This window comes from Sceloporus undulatus, chromosome 3 (assembly GCF_019175285.1).
Source record: "Sceloporus undulatus isolate JIND9_A2432 ecotype Alabama chromosome 3, SceUnd_v1.1, whole genome shotgun sequence".
Taxonomy (NCBI): domain Eukaryota; kingdom Metazoa; phylum Chordata; class Lepidosauria; order Squamata; family Phrynosomatidae; genus Sceloporus; species Sceloporus undulatus.
Window position 1 is genome coordinate 135,337,925 of NC_056524.1, and position 15,136 is coordinate 135,353,060.

The 15,136-nt window shown below is 43.4% G+C and overlaps 1 protein-coding gene across 2 annotated transcripts in view; it reads left to right on the forward strand.

Annotated features, from left to right (window-relative positions):
- Positions 1 to 5,233: 5,233 nt before the first annotated feature.
- Positions 5,234 to 15,136, forward strand: part of DIAPH3 (diaphanous related formin 3) — a 132,488-nt gene continuing 122,585 nt past the window's right edge. For both annotated transcript variants that reach the window (XM_042460876.1, XM_042460877.1), the window contains exons 1-4: positions 5,234 to 5,330; positions 10,608 to 10,640; positions 12,025 to 12,201; positions 14,913 to 15,017. In XM_042460876.1, the coding sequence (XP_042316810.1) occupies positions 5,244 to 5,330; positions 10,608 to 10,640; positions 12,025 to 12,201; positions 14,913 to 15,017 (402 nt within the window). In that variant the 5' untranslated portion in view covers positions 5,234 to 5,243. The remainder of the gene's footprint in view (positions 5,331 to 10,607; positions 10,641 to 12,024; positions 12,202 to 14,912; positions 15,018 to 15,136) is intronic.

A 15,136-nucleotide genomic window follows, 5' to 3' on the forward strand; every position in this document is an offset into this window, starting at 1 on the left:
TAATGGGCTGGATGAGGAAAAACCGACTCAAACTGAATCCAGAGAAAACGGAGGTACTAGTGATAGGTTCCCCTGGTCCAGGAATGGCGGTGGTTCCACCTGTCCTGAACGGGGTCACGCTCCCCGTGAAGGACTCCGTGCGCAGTCTGGGGGTGCTTCTTGACTCGTCGCTCCACCTGACTGCTCAGGTGAATGCGACGGTCAAGAGCACCTGTTACCAGCTTCGGCTGATTTGCCAGCTGCGCCCATACCTGGACCGGAGGGACCTAGAAACTGTTGTACATGCTCTGGTAACTTCGAGATTGGACTTCTGCAATGTACTCTACATGGGGCAACCCTTATACCAAACTCGGAAGCTGCAAATGGTGCAAAATATGGCAGCCCAGCTGGTCACTGGTACGTCCAGGACCAGCCACATAACACCTGTGCTTAAAGATCTCCACTGGCTGCCCATTCGCTTCCGAGCTCAATATAAGGCATTGGTTATTACCTATAAAGCCCTAAATGGCTTGGGTCCAGGATTCCTAAAGGACCGCCTCTCCCCGTACAATCCGCCTCGCACCCTCAGAACATCTGGGCAGCAACTGCTGAAGGTGCCTGGGGCTAGGTTAGCTTCTACCTCTAGAAGGGCCTTCTCCACAGCTGCCCCAGCCCTTTGGAACACGCTGCCCACTGAGCTCCGCTCGTCCACCACCCTGGCCCAATTTAGGAAGGACCTTAAAACCTTCCTATTCAAGCAGGCATTCCCCGATTAAATATCCTGTGGGCCTCCCTCCTCTTCCGTGGCCATGAGGATGGGCTAACGGGGCCTTTGTTATTGTTTTTAGATTGTGTATTGTGGATGTTTTATGTTTTTAACCTGTATTTGTTGCACTTGTTGCATATTGTAAGCCGCCCTGATCTTCCTGGAAGGGCGGGATATAAATAAAGATTTTATTTATTTATTTATTTATTATCTCTCTCTCTCTCTCTCTCTCTCTCTCTCTCTCTGTCTACTAGGCCATGGAAATCCACTGACCTTTGTCAAGTCACACATTGTCAGCCCCAGAAAATCCATGAAATAGATTTGCCTTAGGGTTGTCATATAATAAATTTATGTATATATCGCCTTTCCCAAAGATCAAGGCGGTTTACAAAATTATATAAACAAACAAATGAAATACATAAGCAATTTACATAGGTTAATGCATAAAATACCTAACCAATACATAACATATACAAACTAAAATTACATCCCTCATCCCTTAACTAAGATGCAATCATCATTAAGCATTAAACATTAAAAATAAAAACAGAGGTGTTTTCCTGTCGCTTGGTCATGTGTGTGTGTGTGTGTATAATATTATCATATACATATAATACACACACACCAGGTATGCCTGAGATGCTCCATAACGTTAGCAAAGCAATTCCATATGCAAGATTAGCCATTTTGGCCCATACAGCAAAGTACAATAACGTCCCAAATCCACAAAACAGCGAGGCCTTTATAGGGCCAAGCAAAATGCACCTTGTACACGTTATGAGGGAAAATATCTCCTGGACCAGTTTCGATGGATGGAACCAGATGAAAATCTCCTCTGCGCATCTGGCCTTTCTATGCATGGACACATGACATGTGAATGTAGGCTTAACTGAATGTGTGGAAAGGTGATAATGAAGGTGGCCTCTTGTGTCGAAAGTCAACCGACTGCCTTGCTTTGGGGTATTAGGCGCGTCTTGAGAAGGAAGGGCTAAGCGTTCTTGCAGAATCTTCCATGGAATAACAATAAAAACAATATGTTGAAGCATAGCCGTGTGGGCCATATAGCTAAGTAGTAATAGACTTGTGCCTCCATTTTCGTTAGGGTTACAGATACAAGACCCCCGTGAATATGGGGAAACCACAAATAACAAAAACACTGTTACGGCGGGAATCAATAATTAGTAAACTTACAATGATGGAGACAACAGCCAGAAGTTCAGTAGCTTAGATATGCTGTTTATTTGCTATAGCAAAGAGACTGACCCTTTGAATCACTTCAAGAAGAGCCAGTGTTGGAGGTAGGCTGGTGGCTCTCCTTTATGCACAGAAACCACAGAACCCACAAGCTGTCACAAGTGTTCAGTTTGACCAGACAATTACACCATGTCTCATTCTTAGTTTCTGCAACTTAAGCTAGCAACCTAAGCAAGTGTATATTTGCAATCCTTGCAAGCTATTATTATTATTATTATTAACCTTTATTTATGAAGCGCTGTAAATTTACACAGCGCTGTACATGCAATCTTTTTAGTTAGACGGTTCCCTGCCCTCAGGCTTACAATCTAAAAAGACATGACACAGAAGGAGAAGGGAGTGGTGGAGGGAAAGGGTAAGAGGTCCAGCAGTTCCTCTCAACCTCCGAGGTCTGGACCAAGGCAGATGGACTGGAGGGAGGGCAAGGCTTCATAATGGATGGTTAATCATTATCCAGAGAAAATACATAATCACAAGTAGGATAATACATATACAGTACATAGGAATACAGGAAATGGATCGATAAACAGCCAACAACAGAACATCAGATAGTAAGCGACAATTATGCGATGCCTGGGAAAGCTTCTCTGAATAGGATGGTTTTCAGCTCCGTTTTGAAGCTGGTTAAAGAAGTGATGGCTCTTGCTTGTGGAGGAAGAAGGTTCCAGGAGTGAGGGGCAGCAAGTGAAAAGGGGCGAATCCGGGATGGGGCAGAGGAAATCCTGGGCTGAGACAGGAACCCTTGACTACCAGAACGGAGGGCCCTGGTGGGAAGGTGAAGAGAAAGAAGGTCTGATAAGTAAGGAGGGGCCAGTCCATGGAGGGCTTTGAATGTCGACAGCAGGAGCTTATACTGAATGCGGAAAGGGAGAGGGAGCCAGTGAAGGGATGCCAACACAGGAGAAATGTGGTCAGAGCGGTGGGTGGAAGTGATAATGCGTGCAGCTGAATGCTGGACAGAGATTAAAGGACGGAGGTGAGAAAGAGGAAGCCCAGCCAGGAGGACATTACAGTAATCAAGTCGTGAGATCACTAGGGCATGGACCAGGATCTTGGCAGTAGAGGCGGAGAGATATGGTCGGATTTTGGCAATATTGTACAAAAAGAATCTACAAGCCTTGGCTGTGGTCTGGATCTGAGGGATACACGACAGAGAAGAGTCAAAGATAAAGCCAAGACTGCGGGCTTGCTGGACTGGTTGAATGGAAATGTTGTCCACAGAGACAGAAAAGGAGTGTTGAAGGTTGGGCTTAGGAGGAAAGACAAGGAGCTCCGTCTTGGACATGTTGAGCTTCAAACGCCGATGGCGCATCCACTGCGAGACAGCTGTAAGGCAAGATGAGACTTGCTGTTCAAGCCTTGGCGAAAAGTCAGGGGCAGAAAGATACAGCTGGGTGTCATCGGCATACAGATGGTAGGAAAAACCAAAAGAGCTGATGAGTTTTCCTAAGGACAGTGTGTAGAGAGAAAACAGAAGGGGACCCAGAACAGAGCCCTGGGGAACTCCAACAGATAAGGGAACAGGAGAAGAAGTCTGACCCCCTGCAACTACTGCAAACGATCTGCCAGACAAGTAAGATCTAAACCAGTCGAGAACAGAGTCTGAGAACCCAAGGTCAGAGAGTATGTCAATTAGGAGACAGTGATCAACAGTGTCAAAGGCTGCAGACAGATCGAGAAGAATGAGAACAGAGTAAAGGCCATTAGCCTTGGCCTGTAAAAGGTCATTCGAGATCTTAGTGAGAGCTAGCAAGTTAACATGTGGCCCCCTTGTCCCCCATGTCTCCCCCTCCCCTATATATTTCCCGTTAGTCTAACCGCAGGACAGAAATTTCCCGTACAGCGAATGTCCAGTATACTACCTATGCAATTTTGGTTATCTCTTGTCACACATCTCTTACAGTTAGGTTTGGCAATTTCTTGTCACATAGCAACTTTGAATTGTCAATGGCTTCTAGTTATCATTTATTACCTTTAGTCCTTAATTTAGCCTCCTTTTTACCCTATCAACACCATGGAGGACAACTCTCTAGGAACCTCTAGGTCCTCCAGTGCAACTGTGATCAACCTCCCACAGATTTGACTCTTCACGGATTTGATTAATATGTTCTCTCTAGGAACCTCTAGGTCTTTCAGTGCAACTTTCTGTTAAAGTTGAGCATAGAGTTGCACTGGAGGGCCTAGATATTCCTAGAGAGGACATATTAATCAAATCCGTCAAGAATCAAAGCCCCAAATATGGAGGGATGACTGTAATAATAATAATAATAATAATAATTTATTATTATTATTATTATTATTATTATAAAATTTTATTTTTTCCTGCCTCTTCAGCAAAGATAATCGAGGCGGCTTACATATTAAACCTTCATACAAAATCCCAACATGGTCAGTAATCGATGGGATAGTTGTACAGTATTAGATGTGTGGTCCCTATTACTATTCAGGAACACCCAAAACCTACAAAACAGTGATTCTTTTAATGCTCAATGCAAGCTTTCGAGTCTCCACTGGCTTCTTCGTCAGGTAGAAACACTTTTTGCCTCAGGAAGAAGCCAGTGGAGCCTCCAAAGCTTGTCCCATGTACAATGTGCATTTTGTATTTGGGGCAATAATAATAATAATAATAATAATAATAATAAACCAATTTCAGATCTCTTTCTTTGCAGGATGCCTCCCTATGCTACTGCTATGCTGCTATCTGCCCTTCTCCTCACATTTCTGCAAAGACCCAGCCCATGCCAACACAGTTGCCCTTACTGCGAGGCTGGCTTCATTCCCCCCAACTGCGCATGCGCAGGGCTCAGAGGCCACGGGAGACCAGAACCAACATAGTTGCCCTTACGACGCTCTTAGCTTTATTTTTCCCAATTGCGCATGCGCAAAGTTGAGAGGCACCGGGAGGCTGGAGACCAGAATCAACCCAGCTGCCCTTACGGCGAGGCTGGCTTCATTCCCCTCAATTGCGCATGCTCACAGGCTACGGGAACCTGGAGACCAGAACCGCTGCCAGCAGTCCGAGCGTTGAAGCATAGCCGAGCCATGAGTCACCCTTCACCAATCAGAAACAAGACTCTGTGGATGGACAAGAGATCTGTCCAATAGAACGTCAGCGCTCTGGGCGGCTCGGGCTCTGATTGGCTCTGACGTACCCGGAAGGGAGGCGGGGAGAGCCTTGGCGGGAGGATTTGGATGCCAGCTTTGCAACCGACGAGTTCGCGGAGCATCCTTTGGAAGGGCAAGGATGGAGCGAGGCAGAGGGAAGCTGAGGGAAGGGAAGGCGCCTCTGGACGGAGAGGGACGAGGAGAAGGCGGCAGGAAGCCCAAGTTCGTGAGTATCTGAGGCTTCGCTCAGGGCGTCCTCCATTCCGGCCTTCTCTCTGCAGGAGGAGCCCCAAAGCGTCCTCCATTTTGAGCAGGACTGAGCAGCATGGAGCTTAACGTTAATATACTTAGTAACATGTGGGTGACCAGCCGTCCTCCCAAACTTTGGTCCTCCACAGGTTGAGCAGAGGTCCTCCTTTTCCAGGACGCACCCTCCCATGCCAGCCTTTATGATGTCCAGGGTGGATTTCGAAGTGTCCTCCATTTTGAGCATGGCCAAGAAGCCTGCGTCGACATCCCTGAGACTCTCTTGAGCATCGAGCAGTAGGGTCACGTCCTACATTTCCCTTGGAGGTCCTACACTTGTCCTCTTTTGGGGGGCTCCAGCTTCCAGGGTTCCTTGTCCATGCTGTTGGCTGGGGCTTCTGGGAGCTGAAGTCCAAAACACCTGGAGGACTAAAGTCTGGAAGACATGGACTGTTCCTCCGCTCACAGCCAAGGAATCAAACACAAGAGGACTGAAAACAGGGCTGTCTTTAGGTATTTGGCCACCCTGGGCGAGAAATATTTTGGCACCCCCCCCCATAGCCTCTCAAAATGTAGGGAAAATGTAGGACAAATTGTAGGACATTCAAGAAGAATGGAGGACACCACCACCTAGAAGCCAAAAACGTTATTAAAAGACAATATAAATTCCTGTTTCTCGGCCATGCTCAAAACGTAGGGCATTTTGACACGCCTATCAGCACAACTCCAAGACCCGGACTCACAACTACTACTTCCTTGGGGACAGAAAAAGAGAGAGTAAAGCAACAGCACATGCAAGGAAGCCTTGGAGCATTGGAGCATTCTCTGAGACCAGGGTTTGAATCCTGGCTGAGCCATGCACAAACACTGGGTGACGTTGGTCAAGTCACACTCTCTCAGCCTCAGGGCAGTTTAAGGGAGTCTGAAGGTGGATTTATTTCTGCAGTTTGGGAATTGCTTCTGGAGGTAAGGCTGGGATGGAGAACGAGGAGGTGTCCTGGGAAAGGAGGACCCACCTGGCCTGCTAGCAGCCCCGACTGCCTACCCTTCTCGGCTGGGCTCTTCAGCTGGGCTCTCAATGCTCCCTTGGCTACATGGAGGGAGGGAGACAGGCATCATTTTGCCTGGGCTCCTCAACCCCCCAGGGCCCCCCTGCCTTCCAGGGCCAAAAGAGGAGGAGGAGGAGGCTCTTTCTTCTTGTTGTTGTTTTTGGGCACCTTCAAGCCCTTTCCCAGCCTCTCTCCTCCTCATCCTTCTGCTGCTGCTGAAAAAGTTAAACCTGGCGCCCCATGACTATTGAGGGAAGGGGACGGGGCTTCTGGGACTTCTCCCTGCAATGCCGCCCCCCCCCCAATCTTGCACCCCAGGCGGCTGCCTCGGTCGCCTATATGATAGAGCCGACCCTGGCGGAAAATGATTTCCAGAGGGTCAGTCTGCTGCCTCCTCAGAAGAGCAAGTGGAGAGTGAAGTGGCCGCTGCTGCCTCCATCTTCAGAGAGGTATGCTACAGATAAGGGAGCAGGTGCAGGCGCTGGCATTTTCATTACAGGCAACACCACTGTACTGTCCAAAGAGGGTGAAGACTGAGGAGGGAGCAAGCTTGTTTTCTGCTGCTCCAGAGACTAGGACCCAATGGAGCAATGGATGCAAGCTCCAGGAAAAGAGATTCCAGCTCAAGATTAGGAGGAACCTCCTGACAGTAAGGGCTGTCCGACAGTGGAACACACTCCCTCAATGGAGGGTGATGGAGTCTCCCTGCTTAGAGGTCTTTAAGCAGAGGCTGGATGGCCATCAGTCTGGGATGCTTTGATTGTGATTTCCTGCATGGCAGGATGGGGTTGGACTGGATGGCCCTTGCAGTCTCTTCCAACTCTACGATTCTATGAAATACCTTCTGCCTGCATTGGTTTTCTACTGTATATTTTCTTGCCTTCCACTGAAAATTGACACATAGAGAAAAGAATGTATGAGAATCTCCAACCAGAAGATACAATATCTATGGCCCCATACAGACAGGCCAAGTGCTTCAGGTCACTTTGGAGGTATGCTGTTTAAATGATGCAAGCGTACTAGGAGACCAGAAGATGCGCCCAAGCCATGCTCCAGCCCCTAGGACCAGAACGTGGCTTTGGCGTGGCTTCCGGCCTCTTAGTGACCAGAATCAGCTTTATTTTGGCCTGTCTGTATGGGGCCTATTTTTTCTGCAGGGGCAGCCATTGCCTCTGCACAGTTGCTCAGCTGTTCTCTCTCTCTCTCTCTCTCTCTCTCTCTCTCTGTCTCTCAATATATTCAATTATTGTACGTCTTTTATTTTTGTGTAAATCTTTATTAATTTTGAAACAACAAATCAAATTGTTAAAAAAACCAAAATCAAACACATGTACTAAACATGCTAGTAGACACATATTAAACACAATACATATTATTCGGTAAATATATGTTCACATACAAAAATAACTCACATAAAAACATTACTTCTTTCCCATCAAACCATTCAAATCCTTACACCTTCCTTTCCCCCCATCTCTCCTTCCTTAACCTTCCTCCTTATGCCTTCTTGTATTTCACGTAACACAATCATCTCAATCCCAGCTAAAATCCTTCTATCGATTTCCTCGTTCTCTGTTTTTCTATCACCTTCCAATTCCTCCCAACACCAGCCATTCCACCTCTTTTTGCAATCTCCAACACTTACTCTTGAGGGGAAAGACTCAACAAGTGATCATATCTTCTCCCTCTGGAGCAGATGTCTGTCTTGTCTCTGAATAATGCACTGGCGGGAATTAATCTTTAGCATCCAAGTGAGCCCAAGGTGTTGCTCCTAAGTAGAGAAATAACTACCATTATTGCCTTTTTAGTTGTCCTGTCTCACTGAAAGAACAAATGGAGAAGCAAGGAGACCCCAGGTTTACTGTGTCATATAGAGAGCCAGTTTTTGGGCCATTGTGCAAGGCAATACATGTCTCTAGACAAATGAGACAACTAGGTGCTTCAAGACAAGAGAAAGGACAAGTCTTGCTCCTGGTAGTGTGGGCTCTAGGCACTGGAGCAGCGTCCTAGGGGAGAATAGAAACAAACAGGCTTTAAAGCCAAATGAATTCCTATATGAACTAGGAGATGTTCAAACACACACATCTGTCAGTGTTGGGTCCCAGGTGAAGGCAAGCAAGATAGGTTTGTACCTAGCAAAGAATAAAAGATCTCAGTGGCTCTGAGGTTTGGTCTTGGGATGGAGCAGAACAAAGGGAATGATAGATTGCTTGTAAATGAAAGGAAAACATGACTGTTTCCAGCTGCTAGACTGACTTCAAGTTACTTAACCTGACCACTACAAAATTCATGTTGTGGAATAATATTCAGCAGAGGTGTGCAAAATAGGAGGTATCACCTATGGGAACCAGGTAATATCTGCAGGAACCATGTGGGTTTATTTCTCAAGGAGGTAGGAGGACTTCAGAATTTGACCATTTTCCATTTCAAGGCCCTGTACTGACCAGTTGGGTTAGTTACTGGGGATGGTAAATTGCCAGTCAGGTATATGTTTGCAAATCTTTGAAACTCCACAGGCTTTAGCTTAATGGGAAACACGTAGACACTTAGGACTTTATCACAAGGGGGCCTATGTGCTTCCATCCTGAAAATGGTTAAAGTGTTGGCATCCTGGAAAAGCAAGCAAATTTGCTAATGTCTATCACACACAGAGCACCACAGTGGGTTAAAAAGCACATTACTTGAGCAAGAAAGTGGGTAGAAAGCGAATTTGGGTTTCAGACAGATGAGGACACATCCCATTGATAGCTTGGAAATAACTTTTTTGTGCATGCTCCAAATTATCATTTCCCCAAGTGCATGCACAGACATGCTCCAGAGAGGGAAGGGAAACGGGGAGGAAAATCCTCTTTGCCCCCGAAGCTGTTTCAGAGGAAGGCAGGCAGGTTTCCCTTTGTAAACTCCCATAAAACCACACACAAATACACATACACACACTAGAAAGAAAGAGGATGGGGCTGGTCCATAAACCTGCCTGATTTCAGCGAGGGCTGAAATTCCTAGATGCCCTCCTTTTCCAGGATATATCCTCCATTCCTCCCTCCTGTACAAGAGGAATTCCCAAAAGTCCTCTCTGCCTTCTCCGACCAGCTGTTCCTTTAATTAGAGGCTGCAGGAGGAAACCAGCTGTGAGAGGGAAAGAGGGTGTCCGTCCGTCCGTGTCCCTTTAAGTACAAGGCTGCCTCCCTTTCCTCGGCCTGGGAAATCTGGGAACAGGGAGAATCCAGCACATGGTTTTCAGACTGCTGCAATTACGCGAAGAAAGTGGATTCGTGAATGAACTGGAAATGAAAACACAGTACTTTTGTTAAAATGCCTGTTCCCTGATTCACCTCACTTTCTGTTTGGATTCCAACTGGTTTGTGTACAGCATCGTCTGAAAAGGAATTGCGAAATTGTCCCTGATGTCCTGGATGACCCTGAATTGTGACCAGTTTCGCCTTCCAATTTTCACCGTGTGCTACAGTCCTTAGATTGATATCCCTTTGCAGTCATCCAGTGTGTTTTCTAATTCCTGGCAAGCCTTTACTACTTTTTCCAAAGTACCAGGATAATGCCGGATATCATTACAAAGTTTAAGATTGAGGATTAAGATTAATCAACAGGAAAAAGGATGGAAAAACTCACCAAAACTGAATTTTGTATCTTAGGACCCATACAGACAGGCCAAAATAAAGCTGCTTTGGGTCACTTTAGAGATATGCTGTTTAAATGACACACACATCTTAAGAGACCAGGAGCCATGCAAAGCCACACTCCAGTTCTAAGGACTGGAGCACTGCTTTGGCGCAGCTTCTGGCCTCTTAAGATGCATGTGTCATTTAAACAACATACCTCCAAAGTGACCCGAAGCAGCTTTATTTTGGCCTGCCTGTATGGACCCTTAGTGAACTACTGAAAATGACTTCCAGCATGAAATCTGTCCAGCAGTGAACTGAAATCATAGTAGACCATGGAACAACTTGTTATAAAGCCATGTTTCAGAGATAAGTCTGTACATCTAAATTCTCCTTGTACTCTCACTTCCATCTTCTAAAATATGAAACTGTTGATAATGTATACTTTGTCTTATTACATTTTGCTTAATAAGAGCAATCTTCATGTTTGCTTGTACTTGGCGGCTGGAGAGAACTGTAAATAGAATATGTTTGCTTTGCTTTAAGTTATATTTTTAATTGTATTTTACCAGCTTGTGTCTTTATTTACAGCACTTGCACATCAAGACGCTGACAGATGATGTGGTAAGATTATTTTCCTTCTGTTTTGTTCTGCAACAAACCCTGTGTCTTAACGGCTAACAGGAGCCTTCCTTGGAATATATTATAGCACTGTTACATGTTTTGTCCTAGAAATTAGACTGTTTACTGAAACACACTAACTCATTTCAGATGTAATGCCAAATAATACTTTGGTGTTGCATGAATTTGCCTCAGGCCTACATGGTCTGTTCTTCCATTATGCACTCTAGCACATCCTCTGTAGTAAGCTATCTTTTGCTGTTGCCTCCTAGCTGAGCAAGATTGCCAGCAAAGTATAATTGAAAACTATGGTCTGGCTGATAGCCAGCTCTGGTTTGTGAGTAAATTATTGCTTGCCAGCTTAGATGCAGTCAGCTATAGTTGCTTCAAAGTGGGAGGTGTGGCAGAGGAGGAATGAGAAAGCCAAGGTCTGAGTGAAAGAAAAATTCCCAAAAAGTAAATTGTCCGTCCTGGATTTTAAAATACCCCCAACAACCCATTCCACTGGCCAAAGAAAGAGCTGAAAGCCCTGGAAATGGAAACCACAAGTAGATTTGTCATCATCATTGTTTGCATTTTTGGCTGATTTTCAGCTGTGTTGGTGGCATTCATGGGAATGTAAATTAGCCCTTGCCAGAGTTGACAATGCCATAGGTGAAGCCAAATAAGTCTGAATGTATAACACACATGTTAAAGATACTGGTTTAACGATATTCCCCCAACAATTATGTTCACCTTTCAAATAACATAATTTTTATGTGATCTAGGACTAGGTTTAGGCATTCTCAGAACATTACTTTAATATTAACTACTTAGTACAATCACACATTAGCTTTTTTCAAAACAAAGCGAAAAGAAGCAGCAAACTAAATAAGTATCACTTCTGAAGCTCAAAGGGGTGTGGAAGTCAACTCCCAGTCAGCTCTGTAACTTCCTGCCTTTTCACCATAGCTGAAAAGTTTGGATACCAAACTGAATAGGACATTTATCTTCCTTTTCTAGTCCTAAGGGTTTATTGGGGAGAAACAGAACTAAACAGACTAGTGGTACTGTTAAGGTCAAAAACGGGGGGATGGGGTGGGCATGTGTTTCCAGGGCACTAAAACTGAGAACCAGTTCTGTTGCTTTTGAAGGTTTTACCCGAAGCTCAAACAAATTCATTAGTGGATCATCAGTTGAATGAACTGGCTGTTGCTACTTGATATATCAAAACAAACTTCCTTCCTTGAGATTGGCAGGGGAAAAAATTATGCTTACTGTTTCAGCTGTTAGCATTTTTAAAGGCTGTTGTAAATATGTTTTGAATATTTGAAACATGGGGAGAGGCCGTATGTATATTTGGGCTCAGTGTCAATTTTAGAAATTCTTACTCTTGTTTTTTGTTCAGTTTGATAAATTTTCTAGCATACGGATTGCAGGCAGCAAAAAGGATAGACCAGTTCTACCAAATATGAAACATTCGCATTCTTCAACTGGTGACTGGCCTGTCTCTGCAGATGTAGATGGCTTCGTTCCTACACCTTTCACAGACACAGAAATCCTTGTGCTGTTTGAAAAAATGATGGTAAGAATTGTTTAATGGGTCACGATGGTGTAATATTTTAAACATAATACTGAAATGTTCCTAATACGGATGGCCTGAGTCTGAGGAGGAAGGGTTAACATGGAAATGTCAAGAGGAGACGTGAGCTACCAGTGGTTATAGCTGTATATTTCTTTTCCTCCAAAGTACCAGCACTGCTCAAATTATATGTACATAGCAGCTCATAAAACAATTGATGGTGACTGAAAATTAATATTGGATAATAGTATTAAGAATTAGTGTGGTGTAGTGGCTTGAGTGTTGGATGAAGATACTGGAAGTCTACCACTCAAATTCCTGCTCAGCCATGGAAAACTAATGGATAACCTTGGGCAAGTCACACTTGCCAGCAGCACATTTGTGTGGCGATATGCATGCATGGTAGAGTGGTGACACCCCCCCCCCCCCCCCCCCCACTCTGGTGTGGTTTGACATCGCACTGTGCAGTTGGGCCATGCGTATTCGGGCCGCCTTGGGAGCAGCCTGTGTGATCAGTGGAGTTTTCAACCACTTTAGGAAAAATCAGGTTTCCCAAAGTCTTTAGCCTTCTTTGCGGAAGAGTGCTGGTGCCTCACAAAAACTACAAATCCCAGAATTCTGTAGGATGGAGCCATAGCAGTTAAAGTGGTGTCAAGCTGCATTATTTCTACAGTGTAGATGCAACTGTGGTCTCTATAAGTTGGAAATGACATGAATATCTACAACAACAATGGCTGAGACACGATTTCATCCTGAGCCACTGTGATACACTATGTACACTAAGTAAAATATAATGGTTCAAAATGTAAACTCAGATTCTAAATTTTGTACTAATATAATTTACCAGTAGACCCTTGTTATACGCTGGTGTTTGGTTTCAAGATCCCCCGTGTATAACAAAATCCGTGTATGCTCAAATCCCATTAAATATAATGACATAGCAAAATAGCGTTCCTTATAAAAATGGCAAATCAAGGTTTGATATTTGAAATTTATACTTTTTTTGAACATTTTCAAACTGTGTATGCTTGAATCCGCGCATAAAAAAATCAATGTATAAGAAGGGCCGACTGTACATTTTACTCTGACCCAGTATGGTGTGGTTGAGGGTTGGACTAAGGCACTGGGAGACCAAGTTTCAAATTCCTGCTTGGCCATGGAAAACGTCTCGATGTCCTTGGGTGAATCACTCCCTCTCAGACTCAGAGGAAGGCAAGGACAAACTACTGAAAAAATTCTGCCTAGAATACTTGGTTTGTCTTAGGGTCGCTATAAATCAGAAATGTCTTGAAAACACAAAACAACAACAAATAGTATTAGTCTGTGATGTGGCATTTCAGCGTCTCATCCTGGCATTAGCAAATGTTATTGGATTAAAAAAGAAACATCTTGAGACTTAAATTCCTAAATTTTTTAGTATTAATGTACTGGTAGTGAAATAAATAAATACCTCCCCCCACCTTGATGTATCAACACAAATTCTAAAAAGATGGAAAGTGCAGATTCTTTTTTTTTTATTGATTTAAAAGAAAAATGACATATGATAGACATAACATAAAACACAACAGTCTTCCATATCAATCTTGCAGAGTCCCATCCCTCCCTGGGAAAGTGCAGATTCTTGATGCAGATTCTCATTAAAAATGGAATATGGAAACGATGGGAGAAATTAGGAGTATCATTTACCTACCAACAAAGAGACAGAATCAATACATTATACAGCTCCGGGAGACACGTAACAAGAGAAAGACGTAAAATACCCAAGAAAGAGCAAATTAGGAGGAAACTAAGTATTTGCAGCAAGCAAAAAGAAAAGAGGCATTGTTATCTAGATCAACAAGAAACTGACAGCGAAAGAAATATTCAAAATTCCAAATGGATTCTATATCAGATTGGAATTAGAAATTCAAGATTCTAGAACACCAGTTGTTGCCATATATGCCTTGTTAGAAAAAGGGATAAATTTTTCCCAAAGATTTCAAATAAATATCTGAATACAACTTTGAGGATATAATCCTGAAGGAGTACTGGAATGGTGTTGTCAATTTATTAATTTGACAGAGCATCACCCAAAAAGATTTTTAAAAACCAAAGGCAAATGACCAAAAAGATTTACAGATTTAATGAATAATTTTTCCCTGATGAACATTTGGAGATTTAAATACAGGGAAGCCAAAGAATTTACTTACTACTCTGATAGACACCAGTTAATGTTGAGGATGGACATGTTTTTGACATCTAAATGCAGAATAAGATTAAAATCTTGGATGTCCTCCCTAAAATTCTGCCATCTTTTTTAATTTTTTTAATTAATGTTTTTAAATTTTACAATACAAATTATTATGCTTTCTTCATACAAATATATGCTTTAACACTTTACTTATTTTATACTAAATATCACCTCAGTGCACCCCTTCCCTGGAGCCATTCCCATCCATATACTCCAACCAAAATTTTAATTCATCCACCCTTTTTAAATTGAAATTTAGATTATAAGCTCCTTGAGGGGAAGAAAAAATAATAATCTTCTTGTTTGTCTTACATATAAATTGTTAGATATATTTTATTTGATTTTTTTTTTTAAAATCACATCCAGTTTCTGGGTGCTTTTATTTACTTGGTGCTGAAGTGAGTTTGGTTTTAGAAGTCTTTTTGTTTATGTAGTGGAGAGACCATAGATCTAATGTAGTACCTGTGCTGCCTCTTGTTCTCAGGAAGATATGAATTTAAATGAAGATCGAAAGGCTCCTCTGAGAGAAAAAGACTTTAGTACCAAAAAAGAGATGGTTGTGCAGTATATGGGTACTGCTTCTAAAGTGGTAAGTACTCTTAATGTGGGAGAGAGAGAAAGAGAGAGAGAATCTTATTGAGAGGCATTAATGCATGTTAGTAAGAAAAACATACAGTAATTAAATTCAGCTCAAATTCTTCTTAGACG